Raw genomic sequence first — 20,343 nt, forward strand, 5'->3', positions numbered from 1 at the left:
AGGAGCACCCAAGAGGGTCAGGGTGGCTGGCAAAGGCCTTCAAGTAAGAAGACATCTCTTCTGAATTTAGTAGTCAGGTAAAAGAAGGTGGGTGAGAGTGTGGGAAATGGTTGAACTTCAAAGGTAGAAGGAGAAATAAAGCATGCAGAGCTTCAGCGGCAGGAGAGAGCCTGGGGGTCCTAGGGAGCAGAGAAGAGACCATCAGCAGATGTAAGTCAGATGAGCAGAACCTGGGTCCTGAGGAGCCTCCCAAACCTGACTAGGGAATAGGCCTTGGTCCTGAGGCTCCTGCCGAGCCAGCGCAGAATTTCGGGCAAAAAGGTAACCGAAGCCTAATCTAACACATACACAAACCATAGATTTATTCAAAGCAGAAGTTGAGTTTTAATAGTCTAACAAAGGCGAAACTGTAGTGACAAGAGGTGACCTCAGAGGACCTCCCCTTCTCCTTGATAGAAGAATGAGATTAGTTCTTGCCGTATCTTCCCCGAGATGCTATGGTGTGGATGAAAGAAGATCCTGTATGTGAGGGGATGACGGGGACTATTAAACTGTGGTGCCAGCGACAGCAGCATTGTAGGGCACACTTCATTATCAGCAATAAATAGGACATCCCAGAAACCTGAACAAGGCTGAGAGCCCAGCTAGTTGTGTAACTACTTATAAATTGTAAGGAAAGTGATTGAATGATCAAGTATAGGAGGTGGTTGGGATGTGCGGAGGTGTCACGTGAATATGCATGGACTACTTTATCTTCTGTTTTAAGAAGTGGTGTCATAAACTGAGACTGTCTTAGAAAAGGAACAAATAATACCATACATCTCTGAACACTTCTACATGTATTATCTTGAGATACATGTTATCTTTATTTTATGGGAAGAAAAGAGATTCAAAGAAATCAATTTGCTAAAGATTACCACCTAATAGGTGACAAGGTTATAAGTTTGCATTTGAAAGTTGGGCACTGCTTTTATTTATAATGATCACTGGTGCTTTATTATACAGAAGTAAGATCTTTTCCTTTCAAGGCACGTATACTAAAGTTTTCAATGTTTCTTAGAAGAAAATTCCACAAGGCAAGGAAGTCCAACTTAAAGGTGACAAGGGAAATAGGAAGACTTGATCCTCAGTCATTTTCTCTATTCTGTTTTGCTTTTCAGATAATGGACCGATGGGAGAATCAAGGCAGTCCTCAAACAAGTTTATCTGCTCCGGCCATACCGCAGAACCTGCCCTTCCCACCCGCCCTTCACAGGAGTTCCTTTCCTGACTCAACAGAGGCCTTTGACCCACGGAAGCCTGATCCATATGAGCTCTACGAAAAATCTAGAGCCATTTATGAAAGTAGGCGTAAGTGAAAGCCACATAAAACAAGGGTACATTAATAATAGCCAAATGCCCTGCCAGGACATATATTGAGGCTGAATAATCTGGCATGATTTTATATTCTGAGATTCAAGAGTATCTACAAAGTCAAGTCAGCTATCTAAAATTCTCTTTAAAAGTCCATTTTCCACTCCCCAACTCTTGTATAATTTTATTTTTAACTGATAAATAATAATTACATATATTTTGGGGATACACAGTGAAGTTTCAATACTTGTATACACTGTGGAATGATCAAATCATATTAATTAACTTATCAATCACTTCAAATATTCATCATTTCTTTATGGTGAGAACACCAAAAAACCTCTCTTCTAACTATTTTGGAAATATACGTTATTATTAACTACAGTCACCTTGCTGTGCAATAAAACTTAATTCCCCTCCATCTAACTGAAACTTTGTACCCATTGGCTTAAAAAAAAACCTTTTAGTTCTAAAAATAAGTTGATTATATCCTTTAGTTTTAAATTTTATTTCCTATTTTTCCCCTAAGCCTTTGAAGAAAATCAGGAATTTTGAGGAGAGTGGGGAGAGGCAGTTGCTGGTTTTGTTCAAGTCACTATATAGTAAGAAGAAATGTTTGGAAATTTTAATCTATTTAATATGACCATGAATCTAAACTTAGATTTTTTTTTTTTCTTGGAGTCTTTAAGGCAGTCATTCAAGTTAGAACCTCATGCAAAATGTCAGCCAAGTCCTTCCAACATTTGTAGAAGGACATTCATGAAATCAGTTGGTTCCAGAAGCAGTTCAAAGACACATCTCAATCATTTCTGCCACAATCTTGTTTCCCATTTAATGCAATTGTGCCCATTTGAATATTGACTTGAAATAACGTGTAATGTGTATGCATCTGCCACCCTATTTGAAGGTCTTCTAGAATTATGTCATTGCACTTTATAAATATTAGAAAACAAAGACTTTTTAATATTGCATACACATTGGTTGTGCATCTTTCGGTCATCTTACAGGCTATTCCCTCCTTGTATTAGAGGACAGGAATCTAAATGATATGTGCGTATAATATGGTGTATAATAAGAACAGTAGTAAATGATCAAGAAACCTAGCCTAGTGAAAAGGGTTTGGTCCCTAGAGTCCCCATTTACAGTCTGCTGATTTCCTTTGCTTCCACCAATGTCTTGTTTCCAACTTTATCACTGAAGCATGAATAGCAAGTTTTAAATTGTGTGTGATCTCAGAGGATCTCAAATCTGCTTACTCTTTTGATGAGCTCAGGGGCTGAGAATTATGCACCCAGATGGTAAAGGGAAAGGCAAACATAATACCTTTTCCCCATCCTCTACAATGCTTTGTGGAAGTAATTTTGGTTGATAAAATAGTTAGGATAGCAGACCACTGAGAAATAATTTTCATCAAAATAAATCTACCAGGCACATACTTTTAAATAATCAGCTACATCACAGTTACTGTACCACTCTTCCCCTTCTTGATGAACATCTGAGATATCATTAGAGGACTGTATCATTAGGATGTCTGCTACAAAAGAGTAAGAACAAAGTGGGCATTTTTAGCTGCGTAGTATAGGGTATAAATTCAGGGTATTAGTGCTCATTAAACAGAAAAAGAATTGAGAAGATATCGGCACAGTTCTTAATACCTTTTCTGCTTCAATAACCAACTATTTATTGAATACCCACTTTGCTCTCAGCACTGTGGGGAGATACCACAGATGAGCAATATGTCCTGCTCTTACAAATTTAATGGGGAAATAAGAAGCAGGTTTGTAAACAAAAAGAGAGCAAGATACAGTAGAAATTCCATCTCGGAAGGAAGAAATGCTCTACAGGATTAAAATATCATCTTCACTCACATCTTTGGCTAGCTTCTTTTTTTGGTTCAATTTAAGGAGCATTAAGAGATGCTTCCTCCTGGATTTTGTCCCTTCATTAGTTATTTGTTTCTATCCTTTTGCAGTTTCCTGAGCAAGGCAAAGTTTTATTATTCAGGACAAGGGCCACTTTGGTATTTATTCCCTGACATCTCTCTGTGGTTGTCTTTGTCCTCGGTTTCTGAACAGGAATTGTGCATGACCCCCTTAGAGCCCTAAAAGAATTCTCATTTCCTTATCCGGCCCTGGCAGTGCCATATCTGCCATTGCCTTTCGCCTCTCCTCTTGTACCTTAACTTCCCGACCTTTCTTTTCCTGGCCTCCTCGGGAGTTCTTGATTCTCCCTTGCTTCTCAGCAGCAGGAACAACAGACTTCCTGACTCCCACCCCGCAGTGCCCTTGCCCATGGCACCGTGGCCGCAGCTCTAATCACACCCACATTCAGCTCTTTCTAATGTTTCTGAGGTCACAGTCATGTTTTCCGGTCACAACCCTCAGAAAGCCAAAAAAGCGCGGTCTAATTTCCTTTCCCATCTTTCTCTTCTATCATGTTATTTCATAACACTAAATGGAGCGTGAATGAAACGCAGAAATCAAGTCCAGGTAAGGAAGGCTCTACCCCTGAAGAGTGAGGGAACCAAAACGTTCTGCTGCGGCTGTCTCTGGTCTCTGTAGCTCATCGGTTCTCTCTGCTGTGGACATGACAGCATCTTGGGAGAATAAAACAGCCCTTTGCCCTCTGTACATACTCTGCTTCCTAGTATGAAAAAGTTTGGTAACTCTCACTTAAATTTTTAGAGCCATACTTTTAGAAACTTAACTAATCGGTGAAAATCTCAGTCTACTTCTCATCTTCAAACAGTAATTTTACTTTTTAATGCAATGATCATAAAACACATAAACCCAAATGAAAGGCCCATATTCAAAATTTTGATTGGAAACCACTTCAACTCTTATTCCTTTGAATCACATGTGTAACATTTAGGTTCAGTTCCATTTATTCTCGTGGCTCCCAACTTTTTCCTGGGAAGAAAAATAAATAAATAAATAAAAAGCAGCAGGACTAAGGAAAGTGTGGAAGGAAAGGATTAGGAAAGGAAATTCTAATCACACCTGCAAGTTCTCTGACATTTTCCCTGGTCAGTAGTGATCTCACGGTACCCTCCCTTACAACCACATCTAAAACTAAAGAGATCTGAAGCATTCACATTCAAAACTAGGTTGCAATTACCAAATTAAAGGATGGCCCTCCACCCGAAAGTCTGGGCTGCACAGAGCTACACAATGTTTGTTCTATCAAGGCTGTCAAGAAATATTTGGATTCAAGTCACCAGTCCCCTGCAAATGAGGGAAATTTATCAAATGATGTAAATGCTGCTGTGCCTCATTTGACTCATAATTAGATTATGCTGACACTTTAATGTGCATGCACAGGACATCTTAATAAAGATGTATTCCTGGGGAAAAAATGTGATTTTAAACAAATGAAGACAACCATAGGAGACAAGAATCACATGAAATACAGCATGACAGGTAGTTTTGAAGGAAAACTAGAAACATTTCCAATCTTCATGGGATTGCCTCTGAGATAAAGACTGAAGAAAGACATAGAAAGGAAAATTCTTCTGCCCAGCAAGGAGGTGATGCCTTTGACTTCAAAGCATTAGGTGCAGTACCCAGAGATGGCACCTCCAGGCTTCATATCAATCAACAAGAGTGTACAAAACACTAGGTTTCGAGAACTCCACTAACTCCACTAGGTAACTCCATGAGAGAAAGTTCAGGAGAAATCTTCTGTGCTCATTAGAAGCTTATGCACACGTCAGAAAACAGTTCCTGAACAAAGTTGCCTTACACAATACCATAAATAATATTAGTGTTCGAATGTGTGATATTGTACAGTAAAATCATTAGAATTCTGGTAGTTTCTCAACTTTATGCAAAACTGATATTAATCTGGAGAATACATGTTGAATAATCAGAATCTTACTTGTTACTAGGGTCTCAGCTGTGCCACCCTGAATGTGCCCTATCTCATTTTAGTCGTTACTGGCAAACTCTACAAAAAGAAATTCTTTTTCCGCTAACTTAATTCCTTATAAGCTTAAGCTAAAAATAGAACCATGCCCAGGAAAAGTTTTTTTTTTTTTTTTTTTTTTTTAAGTTTTGACCAATGGGGCTTCTAGATTTTCATGTTAATTGTTTAAACATTGACTCCATTCATTGCAGATTGAGGAAACCTTCCCTGGAATTCTTGGGACCAGAAGTATTTCTGATTTTAGATTTTTTCAGATTTTGAAATATTTGTACATACATAATGAGCTATCTTAGGGCTGGAACCCAAATCTAAACATGAAATTCATTTATGTTTCATACACACCTTATATAAATATTTGTACTGCACCTTCATAATGAGTTTGACCCATTACAGAAGGTCAGGTATGGAATTTCCACATGCAGAGTCATGGCAACACTCAAAATTTTGGATTTGGGGACATGTAGGACTTGGGGATTAGTGATGTTCAATCTATATCATCACCTCTCAAAAAAGAACAAATATCTTCCCACATCCCTCTCTGCCAAAGACCTTTATACAAATGTCATGTTTGTCTTTGTACAGTTAGTCTCCATTGATAAACTGACTTCTTGCTATTCTTATTACTTACAATTTTAAAAACTGAAAGCAGAGAGAAATACCCACCTTTGTTCAGAAGGACAAGCTATGCTATTTTTGATTTCTGTCTTCTTTGTCCTTTTCCCGTGAGTCTCATGAAGGAAGGACTTGAATTTTCTCTACAATCACAAGGGGTTCAGCTTCTGCTTTCTGTTTGTAAACGTTCCTAATGGTGGACTATTTGTACCACTTCTAATAATAGAGAAAAAAGATATTTCTAAAGGCCCTGTCCTCTTTCCTCTCAGTTCCTCCTGTCATTCTTTATCTCTGTGTGATTGTGTCCTTCCATCAACCATATATTCTGGTATGATAGGAATTCTTTTACTGGTCCAGTAACCCAAAAGACTGTTCAGGGCGACCACATGACAGAGTGTTCCTGGAATGGTCCTGGTGTGCTTTGGTCTGGAGTAATTATTAGTAGCTGCCCTTTGACTCCCTGGACTGTTCTTCTATGAATGATAAATTACAAGGTTTCCCTTTATCACATAAGCTATTCAAGCAATAGCCATCCTTACAGTCCAAGAAACACACGTACACCACAAATAAAAATTTTAATATCTATTCAGAAAATTAACTTTTTCAAGTTAATTTCTTTGTCTAATCAAACTTTTGCCTCTGCTTGTTTTATCCCTAACTTAAGGTAAAAGCTTATGTGCAGGTTGTGTCGATACCCAAACTACCAGGGAACACTCCCATACCTAGAAATTGTACCTATGTACAGATCCAGAGCATGATAAACTAAGTAGAAAAAAAAAAAAAAAAGGTAGGAGGGTGTCAGAGTTATACTTCACCATGGAATTCTTATTCTTATCACAGAAAGTAAGTCAGATTCAACATCACAATAATCTGAAAGGGAGTTCTGTCTCCTGCCCGTAGGAACTATCATACCTAGATAACTGCAAATAGATGCCCATCACATCTGCTCTTCTCCTCTTTATGACCAGGCAAGGGATATAAAGTGCTTCCCACAGAAAATGATTGTGAATCACTCTGGATCTTACAAAATAAAGTTTCTATCACTCTAATGAAAGCTCATTGATTTAGGAAGGAGGACCTGTCCTATACTGCACTTTTCTTCAAGCCAAACTCATTCTAAAGGTTTGTCTTATCATTATCAGGTCATGGGGGTATTTCTTGGGCATGCTCCATAACTCTGCCTTGAAAACTAGAGCAGAAAAGCAGGTGCAAACCGGAAGAGCCAGAGAAGGAAAATCCTCATTCCCTTAAACTATTCCCTGGAGGTTCCGTCGCTTGGTTTGAACCCATATTGAATTATGACTGAAGTTGTCCAAACTTCTCTTCTTTTCACATTGAACCTTGGTTATTATAAATAAACAATTTATGAGGTACAGCATGTCCACACTCCTTTGCAGGAAGACATCACTCAAATGTAGGATCATAAAAGTGTCAACAATCCATATGGTATAATGTGCCTTATGGTATAACCTCTTTAGAACAGAAATTCCTCTGGAATTTCTTCAAAAAGAGCTCACACAATCAATTTTTCTTTCCAGATATTAGAAAGCATTAACCCATTATAAACAATGAGTATGACAGCCAAGGTAGCAATCAAAAGTATCCCCAGGCCAGTTAAAGAGCATAATGGAGAAGCAAACTGTTCTTTAGGGCTACACTTGAAATGAAATTATAATTTACAGCCAATCAAAAATGGACAGCTATGTCTTGCACATCTGTGGTGTTTATCCTTCTCTTCTATTGTTCATTTGTTCATTATTGAATTCTTTCAGTGTTCAGTACTGTAATGCATATATAATTCATGGCTAATCACAAATAAGTAGTTGTATTTCTACACTATTGGTTTTTTGGCTCAATAGTGAGCAAAGGGTTGTAGTTTCCACTGCCTCCCATCCTAACACCAGAGCCAGTTGGAGAGATGGAATAGTATAATAAAATTTTTCACTGCAGTACTTCCTGGAGACTCTGCAGAGTGGTAGTAGGAGTAGTCGCCACCCCTAGTACTGAGGACCAGAGCTCTGAAATCTGAATAAGTCCTTCTGCTTAAGGCTACCTGGCTCCAGTCTCCTTTCCCAATGTAATTAACTGCCTGATACAGTCATACTGGAAATGTCAAAAGGTTTAAGAAAGGTTTCTGCAAATTGATAGATGCCATAGCTGCAGGCAGCTATCCAAATGATCGTGAAAGGTCGCTTTGCCTTCTTCTCAAAGAGCATCCTCACGCTGAGCACATGGAGCCCTTGCCTGATGTTTTTGGACATTGCTAGTGTCCAGTAGCCTTAATTAAACTACCTCTCATACATGTTCTCTGGAGCACAATCTGGTTTTTTTTAAATATTAAAATAATATGATATATAAATATGATGACACTTCTACCAGTGGCTTTAGCATTAGAATCATAAAAAGAAAAAAATCAACATTATCATTTTAATATCCTCAACTGCATCATGAAGGTTAATTTTCTGTGCTTTTTTCTCAAGGGAAAAACATTATTGCCATTCTTAGTATGATTTATGTTTATAATTTGACCTGTGAAAAAATTTACCTTTTAGCTGGCATTTCTAATATATCACATTAAGCATCACTTTGCATTTGTAATGTATTGATGAAGGAGATCAATAAGCCTGGTTAAGCTGTGTTTGCCATTTTAATACATATATTTTAATTAATTTGGAAATCCAGTTTCAAAAGTGGTATCTTTGGGTTGCTTTCTAAAAAGTTCTAACATTTATATTTCTTCAAGTTCCTGTTAAAATAGAAAACTATCATGATATGCACCAGGTAATATAGAGAGTAAAATAAGCTGGATGCAGAACATATTTTTCCCATGTATTTTACAAATTATATCCAATCCTATCACTTATAGATTTATTTTATTCTATAATTTAAAACTTAGTGTTAGACAAGGGATAGAAGAGAGGGAAAATGTGAAAAGTGGATTCTAAAATCAGCCCTTGCTTTAAAGTTATTTAGTATGTCAAAGCATTTTGTTGGTAGTACAAGTTGACAGTGTAAACCAAAGTACTTTCATGAATAAACATGAGACCATCAGGGCTACAGTAAATGGAGTTTAATTGCTGGATGGCAAGTAGGTCCTAGTGAGATTATTATAATATAAAACATCAGTTTTATACCTAATGGAAGTGTTTAGAAGTAGCAGTCTTCCATCCCTGACACAGGTCTATCCCTTTGATGAAAGGATATTTCTCATTCAAAATCCTAGACAGTCACAGAAAACATGAAGTTTCTTAAAAATTATAGTTCTTCTAGAAAACTAATTTGCCTTTACTATGAAAACACAGCTTACCTGGCAGGGATAAACAAGACTTTCTTTATTGGAAACAAACAGAGCTCAATAATAAAGCAATCAAAATTTAGCCTTATTTTAATTTTTAAATTTAATAAAAAAATAACTCATTTCTATTGTGGTTCATATGGCACAACTACATGGTAAAGTAATGTCATCTTAATATGCTCAAAATGAGAAAGTTCTATTGTGCTTTATTCTCATTCTGCTCTTTAAAACTGTCTTAAGTTGCCTCTAAAATTCTCCTCATAAGGAATAATCACTTATATGATTGATAATTATATGATTATTTATATGACCATAATAATAATAATGATCTAAAACTTCTTTCAACCTAAAACTAGTATACATATTGAAGTCTAAAAGTGGGAGAAACAGTTCGTACAAGAAAATTTTACAGTTCCTTCATCTGCAATGTGAATGTATGTTTTAGAGAGGCTTGGGACTTTTTAATTTCCATCTGGAATTCCTTTCATGATTTAAAAGCAAAGCATTGTGATAAACTTTCTGTTAAGTTCCTCATGACAGCAAACTAGACTGCTAGTCTCTCAGAAGTATCCCAGCTTATCTTAGCACAGATCTTATCTTCTTAAGTATGTCTTGACCAAAGGCTGTTCACATGTATCATCTGCCCACCTCCTATCAGACCAGTATGTGGTTTAGGAAAGTCCCTATTGATAAAGGAAGAGGAACAATATGTGAAGGTGTTGAGAGAAAAAGTATAGCATAGTAAGAGAATGGTGTTAAGTTTGTAGTATTTATCCACAGTAATACTAGAATGAAACAAGGAGTACTTTATTGGATAGTGCATTTCAGTTATAAGTAAGTTGAAAACAAATGGACCTTTAATAAAATGAATAATTTTTTCTTAAAAAGATCTTGAGTTTTCTGTAAGGGAATGTATGAACAACTTGTGTAAGTCTCAGCATTTGGAGCCCTAATCTTGCCATTTGCACAGTGAAGGACTTCGGAGGAAACTCTGAGGTGTTTTGCAAGTCTGTCACTGTTAATTCCTCTGTGATATTAAGGTAGTGGATTTGGAAGACAGAATAAAATTCAAGGGACAATTTAGTTATGTCATGTTCTATGTGTTCAACAGCTCCAGATCAGGACATGTTGAAACATGTCTGTGTGGGGTCTTTCTCAAACATGTCTGTGTGGGGTAGGGTGGAAGCTTGTCATCTGGAACCTATTTATCCCTGATAAATGTTACCCATGAGACAAACATGTCTTCAAATACTTCCAGGACACAGTACCTAGGTTTTCAAATGAATACAATTTTAAATATGGGATATTCCCACATTTTAAAGGTGTTTTATACTCATGTGCCTGAATTTTTATGTAGCATAGGTTTCATCATAATTCTCACAGAGTCTATATTGGTAAAATAAACCAATTTAACTCAACTACTTCTTCACAACTTCAACTATCCAAATTATTGGAAATGTCAAAATATTTGGACTGGTATACATAAACCAATACCATCATTGATTGAATTTTGAATTTTTCTATTTTCATTTTGATGTTTTATGACATAATATCATAATATGATGTAAAAAGACCTGCATTTCAGGTTCTGATTGATTTTGCTTTTTTTTTTTTTTTTTTTTTTTTTTTTTGGTGGTGGTGCTGGGGATTGAACCCAGGGCCTTGTACTTGCTAGGCAAGCACTCTACCAACTGAGATATAACCCTAGCCCCTCAGATTTTGCTTTTAAATAAGCATTCTTATAATGAGAATCAAGGATTAATAATATTTGAAAATGGTGATCTTTTTTTCCATCCTGATCTAAAATAATTCAGATTTTTCTATTTGGGGCACATTCATACAAAACAGAGCAAACCTGTCCACTAACTTCCATGGATTTTAGAGAGGAAAAAAAAAATCATTAAACACAAGATTGGGGTGGGGAGTTATAGTAGCAACCAAAAAAAAAGTGAAGATGAATTTTTAAATGCCATAAATGAATTTCAATTTTAATTCCCCATTTTCCTATCCAGAACAAGTGCCACCCAGGACCAGTTTTCGAGTGGATTCCTCTGGCAAGTATTCCTCAGCACTCACAGATCTGTGAACAAATGTCTTCCATTTTGTGTTACCAGCCATTCTTCTAAGTAGAATCAGTTTTTTTTTTTTTTAATCATGCATTCACTATGCTGATTTTATTCACTTACATATGCATGTGTGATAGAGAGCAAGTCTCATAATGGCAGGTCTAAATGCCTGTCAACAAAAGACAAAGGAAAATTGTCAAATTCTTGAATGCCTTCCATAAAATACTTTGGTAAAACACTAGATTTAAAACAAAAACCATCAGACTGACTAGATCTGAGCTGTCCAATACAGTAGCCACTCACTACTAAAAGGTGAAATGTAGCTACTCTAAATTTAGACATGCTATAAGTTGTGTATAAAATCCACATAGGAGTTCAAAGATGTAGTGAAAAGGGGAGAATACTATCTCATTACATATTCTTATGTTGATTCGTCTTAAAATGATAGTTTAGATGATTAAGTGAAATATTAAATTGATTTTCTTCTTTTGCTTTTTGAAAGGTGGCTGTTAAATCATTTTAAATTACTTAGGCAACTTACATCTTATTTGTATTAGACAGAACTAGACCTGATCAATAGAAATAAGAAGCTAGATTATCTCAAGAAATGTGTAATTTAGACACTTCTGAAGAACTTCCTGGAAATGTTGCTAATATAAATTGATGTTTTTTTCAGATCAATTAAATGCCTATGTCAACTTACGTTTTTTAAACAATGTCAATTACAAAATGCTATATTCCAATAGTACTTCAAGTCACAATAGAATATCATCATTCCAAATTTAAGAGGTTTTAGAACTATCTGGTTATTTACTTGAATTTTTTTTTTTTTTTTTTTTTTTTTTTTTTTTTTTTTTTGCTTATCCACTCTACAACTACTTCTAATTTTGGTTTCATACTATTGTAGAAAGAGGAAAAAGATTTGGATTTTTTTTCTCTTAGAATTAATAATGCAGATGCTTTGAACATCTGATTAAACCACTGGATTGAAAGCCTGAACATGGAAACAACTGCAGAAAAAGTATTTCTTAATAATACACTATTTCAGAACTTGGGCTCATAGCACACGTTTCTAGAGTGTTTCCATGATGACAGCTCATTATCCATCTCAGCGTGTTCTAACACCCCATGGAGACTATATGTGCTTGAGCTCATTTCATTCTGTAAGTTTCCATGTCATTTTTTTGGATATGTAGAAAATATAGAAGATAATGCCTAGCATTTTGTCTTCAAATCATGTCTAATGTATTTGTTTAGTTTGCTCTGGAACTTTTTAAGCATGATTACTCTTATATACTAACTATGCAATTCTTGTAATTTTAAAGAATACCTTATCCCTAGAAGGAAAAAGGAACCACATAATTCTAGTTGCAAAATTAAATCAGGATTTAATTTGAAATTCTAAGTCTCGTTAGGCCTCCTCTAGCACATTTCTTGAAAATCTCAGTTTTTAAATGTACTTTGTTTAAAAACAAAAGAAGAAAGAGGAGAAAGGCCACTTAGTAGCTTAGATTGTCTTGATATATGTGCACAGTCATATTTTTACATTAAAAAGTATTACCTAAAACATAAAGGTTATAATATAGTTTGAGTATAGTATGCTATTGTGCAATCCAGATTTTTAAGAAAAGAACCAATCCAAATATTTTGTTAAATGTTCACACAAACTATCAAAATAATTTAGGAAATCACAACTACATCTAATAAATAGGCCCCCCATATTATTTCTCATGTATCTGAAATGTTCTTTATCAAATTATCTATGATGGGTTTTGACTCATATGTATTTATCACAACTACAAGATTTATTATTTATCTGCATATGGTTTATTGGATCTAGTAGATTAGTGAGTGTTATAAAACAACTAATTCAAAAAACTTATTTAGCAATTGCTACAGGTCATGCAAAACAGAACACTATCATAAACAAAGATAATTAAGTCATCATCCAAGGAGAATGTTAACGAGAAACCATGAGATCTACAGCCAAAAATCTGAATGGGCAACTCTACCCAAAGGCAAGAGAGAGCATGGAATATCAAAGAAAACACTTCCAAAAGACACCTTTCCTCATTTAGGATTTTTTAAATCTGGAGTCACAACAGATGTATCAGCAGTATCAAATAGGGCAGAGAAATCTATGAGAATGAGGAAAGGAAAAGACTGTTCAATTTGGTCATTAGGGTGTCATCAATGACCTTAAAGAATTCAGCAATGCAAAGAGCAGAAACCAGACTGTCAGGAAAGAGTCAAAAATGGAGGGAAAGTTCCACTTGAGACTATTCTTCAAAGATGGAGATGGAAGAGGGCAACAAGGTGGTATTTAGAATGGGGAAATCTGAGCTTATTTGCAGGCTGAGGAAGAGAACCAAATAGAGAGTTGGAAATAGCTTTAACTATGACTGAAACATGCCTAGCCACATTGGTTTCCCAAAGGAAAAAATAAAGAAGATAAAGAGAAGGGATTATTTTAAGGCAAAAGCACTGGGTACTCATCAGGTCAGCTGAGATTCCAACAGTAGAAGCTAATTCTTTTTTAACTCACTCTGTATCTAGAGTGCATGGAAATACAGAAGGTAGGGACATGTTTAACAATCTTTGATTCCTGGTTCCTTCCTTGTGCTGTCTTTATCCTAGATCTCTTAAAAGGAAAAGTCAAAAAAGTAATACTCTTTCCAGCAAGAAAGAAAAAGGAATAAATGCATTCTCTGTGCCAAACTGTGATTATAAGTCATGGTACTTAGGTTTTAATTAAAACACAAAAGGGGATTCAGGCACCAAAATTTAATTGACATATTTTTAGTACCATCCCATGTGCCAAACTAATTCATAAAAATGTCATTATTTGCATTTTTGAAGATTTAATCCATTCATAAAACTAATCAGTTATGCTTAGTCATCCAGTCTTTTCCTTAATACTGTACACACACAAAGTCATGTTTTCAAAAGCAAGACCAAAGTACATGTATAGTTTGTGAAGTCCCCTGGGGTCTCAATGAAAAACAAAAATCAACTCTTGAAATCTCTGCTTTTCCCTATTATGAGAAATGTTGTCCTGATACCTGGATATGGTCTCCAATTGCTACTTCTTAAATATTATCTTTTGCAATATTGGTATGTAATAAATTAGTGCTTATAAATTCTATTCCAGTAGTTTGTCACAATGGTCTTATAAAATCCTATTTGGGATGAACATCATGAGATATTTTATTTTGTAATGGCTCTGTATCCTGGGACTCAACTTCCAAGGAAGAAACAACATTGGCCATGGAACACCAATGTCCAAAGAATCTTAGTTCATTTCTTCACAAGCATTGCTTCCTCTTGAGTTGTACCAAGCAATATCTTAAAGCGCCCTTGACAGTTCTGCAAAAAAGGACTAAGGAAAAAAAGCAAACAGACAAGCAAGCAAAAGAGAAAAAGGATGCCAGTGGAGCATGATTGATTGACAACCAAAGTGACTGAGGTCTGGACAGGTATCTTCCAGACCCCTTCATGTAACAACCTCCTGTGTGAATAGTTTATTAAAAAAAAAAAAAAAAAAAAAAAAAAAAAGATAGAGAAGTGGTGAATGTTAACTTCTGTTACAAAGGAGTGAAGAATTGGCCCAGGAGTTCTTCACTTGCATTAATTAGAGAAGAGATAAAGCATGATACAACCATTAAGCATGTCATCAGGTCAGAAAAGTAAATGTCAGAAACATCTAAGAAAGAAAGAAAGAAAGAAAAAAAGTCTCCCAACTTTGTGCATACCATTTTAGCTATTTTTTAAGAGCAGACTCAAAGAGGAGGGAAAAAGAAACCAAAGAAAAAATTATCTTTCTAAAAGCTCTTATTTTAAAAAAATTTAAACGTGACTTAAGGCACAATCTAGTCTATCACTTAAACTTTTTTTTTTCAGTTGATTATTTCTCTAAAGTTTCCATGCCCTGCAGCCTCTGAATCTGTGTTCAAAATTAACAAAGAAATAAAAAATAAATCACATGAACTGGCACAGTTCTCTAATGAGTCTCTTTTTGCCTCCCTCCACTCACTCATGTGTCTGTAGTTGATCATCTCTGCCTGGAATGGAAGGGCAAAACTGAAATGTTGGCACTTAACCACCCAGTATTTGAAATCAGAATGGGAAGTGGTCAGAGAAATACTTAAGAGAATCACAATCATCACTAAAAGGCACATTAAAAATAGGAGAAGAAGGTTAAATGCCTTGTTCACATCTCTAATGTTCTGAGTTAAATAAGTTGACTGGCTAAAATTTTAGATTTTTCTCCTTTACCACCAAGTTCTAACTATTTAATAGGAACTGAACTCTTCTAAGTTCTCCCATTTTTTAAACATGGATGTTTCTATACTTTATAAGGATGACTAGTGGATGTTGAGGTCTAATTAGTTACTCTTCTTTGAGAGTTTTACATTATTCATTGAATGAGAAAGACAGTAGTTATGTATGCTTTGGTCATAAAAGCAAGTGATGGTCATTGAGTCTTGTACAATATATACATACATAGAACTTAGGTGTCTATGTATGTCTTAGGTGTCTTTTATAGAAGAGCACTAGATAAATATCAGCATTTACCCATAAAATAAAAGTGAATGACTTGCCTTTCATTTATCATTGGGAATAGCCCTTGTTGTTGGGTACCAAGACAAGTCTAGCATCATTATTATAAAAATTTTAGAAAATAATTTTTATTAGACATAAGATTATACCCTATACACATACACATATACCCCTAAAATGTATGCATCAAATCATAAACAGACACTATAAAATTACTAGGTAGTATTTTATTAGGTAGTTCCAGGTTTTGCCATCTGTTCTCTCACTTCTGAAGTGATCAGAGTAAATATCCTTGATGTCATAGCCACACATCTTGAGGACAATCCAGAATCTCTTAAGTAGAATAAAAATTACAGAAGGATCATTTTTTTTTCACTCGGGACATTCTTGTACTCTCTCCCCCTCTGGTGATACCCTAGTAATGCCCTTGGCTGGTCACTGTACATGGACTACTTTGCTGCCATGTTTTTGTGTAACTCCTATGATTTTCATTGACTCTAACAGCACTCTCATTAATCACATCCACAAAATTAGTTTATCATTGGTGTGTTTAATTCCTCAGGGGGTCGGGAGGAGGCAGGATTCATTACTCAATGGGATCTCCTTTATGCCAGGTCCAGATTATAAGGAACTGGATGTCCACCTTCGGAGGATGGAGTCTGGATTTGGCTTCAGAATCCTCGGGGGAGATGAACCTGGACAGCCTGTAAGTTGAATCCCTTTATTTCCACACTTTTGGCTCTATTATGTGTATGAACACTAGGGAAAATAGCATTCAGTATGACTTCTGAGAGGAAATGTTTTAGAACTCACATTAAAAAAAAGGTTGAGGGTTTTGTGAGGTTTTTTCCCCTTTGCTATTCTCTTCAAAACACTCTGACAACATGCAGGTGTCTCCATAGCCAATATCTCATCACAAGTCACATTAGGAGTGGAACATTACTCTTTCTTAGAATGGATTGGATTCCTCTTGAGTATTTCAATTATTTAATGGCATTGGAGCCTCAGGCTCTCTGAGTAGCATGCTACATAAAGAAGGTACACATGAAGCAGTGCCTTGAACAGGCAGAATTATGTCTGTTTGCAATCAAAACAAGAAGGAAGAGAAAACACAGGGATAAGTAGAAGTAAAATCAAGCTGAGTACTACAAAATCTCAACCAGATTTGAATAAAGGGATTATCCTGAGAATGTTTATGAAATCAACTCCAGTCGACACAATATTGGGAATTTGGGAAGGGCTGTGGAGAAATCTTTATATTGATATATACATATATGTGTGTGGGAGTGGGGGGGTGTGCCTCCTTAGAGCAAAAGCAGAAAATAATAATAGTCATTAAGACACAGAAAATACAGCAAAACTAGTTTTATGAGCACGTATTCAAATATCAGCTATGAAACACTCATTGTGAAAGATGCATCTTAGATGTATTATAGAATAAAACAAGACACAGCTATGTAGTCAGATTTCAGCACCCCATCCTGGCTCTAGCACCTGCACCCATCCTAGCCCTAACAAGGCATTTAAACTCTAAGCCTCGGGCTCCTCGCCTGCAAGATGGGGCTAACAGGAGAGCTTTCTCCTGTTTCCACTGTGCAGTGGCTTTAAGAAGTAAAGATAGCATACCCTAAAGCTCTTGGTATTGTGACTGGATCATATTAAATTCTGAATAAATGTTTATTGTCGTCAACTTCATCTTTTGTGTTAGTAGTTTGTTCCCAAAAACAAAAATAAAACTAATGGGCAGAAATCTCTGGGAGAAAAAAGTCAATCTAACTAATGAAAGGAATTCATAATAATTAAAACTGTCCCCAAATGAAGTAATTACATTGATAGAGAGTGAGCTTCTTCACACTGAGGTATTTAAGCAGTCAGTGACAACCTGACAGGAACCTGGAGAGTCTTCCTTGGCCCTGCAAGAAGAGTTGGACTGGTTGACTGATGTCACTTATGACAGAAAACTCCAGGAAACTGAGCTTGGATTCTGAGGATGGGGACACAAAGGGGGGAGGGGGGGAGAACAGTATTTCCTAATTTTGGGAGATAAAATTTAGCAACAATTCATCAGCACATCATGAATTCCTCAGCAGCCGAAGAAGATATAAAAGTGCACTTTCCAAGGATTGGTGAGATTTTCCTGAGTGTTTTGGAAGGAGAGAGAATGCTAAGGTAAATACGCAGGGCTTAAATAACTTGAGGCTTAAACTTATTGAGGGACTCAGTTAAGGATCTTGAGTCGCAGGTAGAAGAAGCAAGTTTTGGTTTCATCTTGCTCTCCTTCACAGCATGGTTCCTTTCTCCCTTTGTGCCCTATTCTGAGTTTATTGGGGATCCTCAGTCACCTAGTTAGCCCTCTAGACTTATTCCTCTCTATAGTTCATCTTATTTTATATGTATAGAACTGAAACTATCATGAGGTACCTTCATAAATATTTCCATTTATGTAAACATTTAACATATCAATTTGTACTCCAAACCGTCCTGGCTGCCACAAGATATTTATCTGACCTGGCTTCCTTCAGAATTGTTCTCTAACACGTTCATATGTTTGCCTATTTCATTTGATCAGCAGAATTTTAAACTCCTTCTAAACAGGTTACTTCATCTTCCTCTTTTATTTAGTACTCCTTCACTGATAAATGTGCCAGTATTCAGAGTTAGCCAAACTCAAGGTCCTTCCTTGAGTCAGTCCTTCACATTGACACATCTGTCCAAGACTCACCTCCTCAACCAAAATAAGTTTGCTAAACTGCATAGTCTAAGGGAAGTCACACAACTCACACTCTAAACAAAGCCATAGACTTGAGGGTTCCTGCTGTAGATTCACTGTGCACTGGGCACCAACTTGCTGAGTCCAGTGAGGAAGAACATCCATACATGAAGTAGGATGAAGAAGTTACATGAAGTAGGTTTGTTATTTAGAGATAGGAAGCAAGAGACAGCAGCAGCCTGAGATTCATTGTCCCCTAGGACTCAAGAAAGCTTCCCAGGACAGATGCAGTCTGAACTGTTCATTGCCTTACTTACATCATAGCTGAGGAATCCCAAAAGCAGTCATTGTGGGTTTGATGCCCTGGAGTAATATTTCTTTCTGAGGTAAAGCATTAAAGGATGCCCTGTCTCTATCAGGTGGAATAGAGCTCAGGGTTTAGCCATCTCCTCCTTCTCTCAGGATGTTGCATTCTCAGAATGTTCTATAATTATTCTTGAAAGGTACAAGTAAGTAAAAAGGAGAACTGGGTCAGTCCAAAGCCCCCCAGGGTCCCCGCTGTGAAGTAGGTTCACTGTGTGCTAAACTTACACAAACTTCCTCTAATTTGTCAATTCACTAAAACAACCCACAATTCAAAAAGTGTTAGACTTATAATTAGGGAAAGGATACAAATTAGAAAAAAAAAAAAAAAAAAAAAACAGAGAAGAGATGCATTGGACAAAGTCTGGAAACATTTCAAAAATAAAGCTTCCACCATCACCAGGGATGTGTTTCCCTCTAGTATGGACTCCCCAAGTAGTATTTCCAAACAGGGATGCTCATCCAAACTTTGGTGTCCAGAGTGTTTATTTGGGGTTAATTACATGGGCATTATTGATTGACTCATTCATTTCCCACTGGGTTCAGTCCCTAGCCCACTTTTCTCCCCAGAGGTCATGCTGGTATCAAAGGCCCAACCATTAATTACATGATCGGCTTTTCTGGTAAGACTAATGGTATGGCTGGCCCCATTCTGAGCCATCTCCTTAAGCTAAACTACCAGGAATGATCTAAGGGGCTCACCATGGACAGCGAAGACCTTCCTATTCCAAGAGTCTACAGGTTACCTTCCAAGAACCAGGAACAATGGCCATCCCTTTCTTTAGACTGAGGCCAAATTCTTCATTACAAAACCATAGGCTTTAAAGATACCAAATGAATGAAACAAAGTTAAACTATGCTTCAAATAAAATACTACTGTAAGGTACTTTTATACCATTTTGAGTGAATCTGTGGGATCCTTTAGCTAGTATGTTTAGCACTGGCTACAATAATTATAGGGCATTTGAGGATATATTGAAATAGAATCCATTGTACTTATACTAACCTAATACCTCAAACTGACCAACCTAGAAAGATGAATTCTCTTGTCTTTACCAGAAAGATGAGTTGTCTTGTTTATTCAGAATACAATGACTGACATGCTTTTTTCCTCATAACAATCTATGGCTTTCTCAAAGGCAAGGACTGTGGATTAATAGTGTGTGTGTGTGTGTGTGTGTGTGTGTGTGTGTGCGCGCGCGCGCCTTCCACAGCTAACAAAGAGCCTCATGCAATATATATTTGTCAAATGGAATTTTTAAAAAGTGCTTTTTACCAAGTCAGAACTGTCACCTGAGCTTCTCAGAACAAATAATGATCTCAAATTCATACTTTCTCTCACCTCTAAGTCCTCTAGGCTCTGACTAGAACTAAGTGGTCCCTTTTAGACAGAGCATGGCCACAGCTCCTGATTCCCTGATCAATGCCAATGTTAGCCTACTATCTTTGAGACTCCCATC

The 20,343-nt window shown here is 36.5% G+C and overlaps 1 protein-coding gene across 9 annotated transcripts in view; it reads left to right on the plus strand.

The window, feature by feature from the left end:
- The window catches only part of MAGI2 (membrane associated guanylate kinase, WW and PDZ domain containing 2), a 1,317,383-nt gene that overhangs the window by 1,147,329 nt on the left and 149,711 nt on the right, over positions 1-20,343 (plus strand). For 5 of the 9 annotated variants that reach the window (XM_079150214.1, XM_079150220.1, XM_079150222.1 and 2 more), the window contains 3 exons: positions 1,161-1,350; positions 11,197-11,238; positions 16,425-16,516. In XM_079150214.1, the coding sequence (XP_079006340.1) occupies positions 1,161-1,350; positions 11,197-11,238; positions 16,425-16,516 (324 nt within the window). The remainder of the gene's footprint in view (positions 1-1,160; positions 1,351-11,196; positions 11,239-16,424; positions 16,517-20,343) is intronic. The other 4 variants (XM_079150216.1, XM_079150221.1, XM_079150215.1 and 1 more) reach the window with 3 other exon arrangements.

Source organism: Sciurus vulgaris (assembly GCF_902686455.1).
Source record: "Sciurus vulgaris genome assembly, chromosome: 8".
NCBI lineage: Eukaryota > Metazoa > Chordata > Mammalia > Rodentia > Sciuridae > Sciurus > Sciurus vulgaris.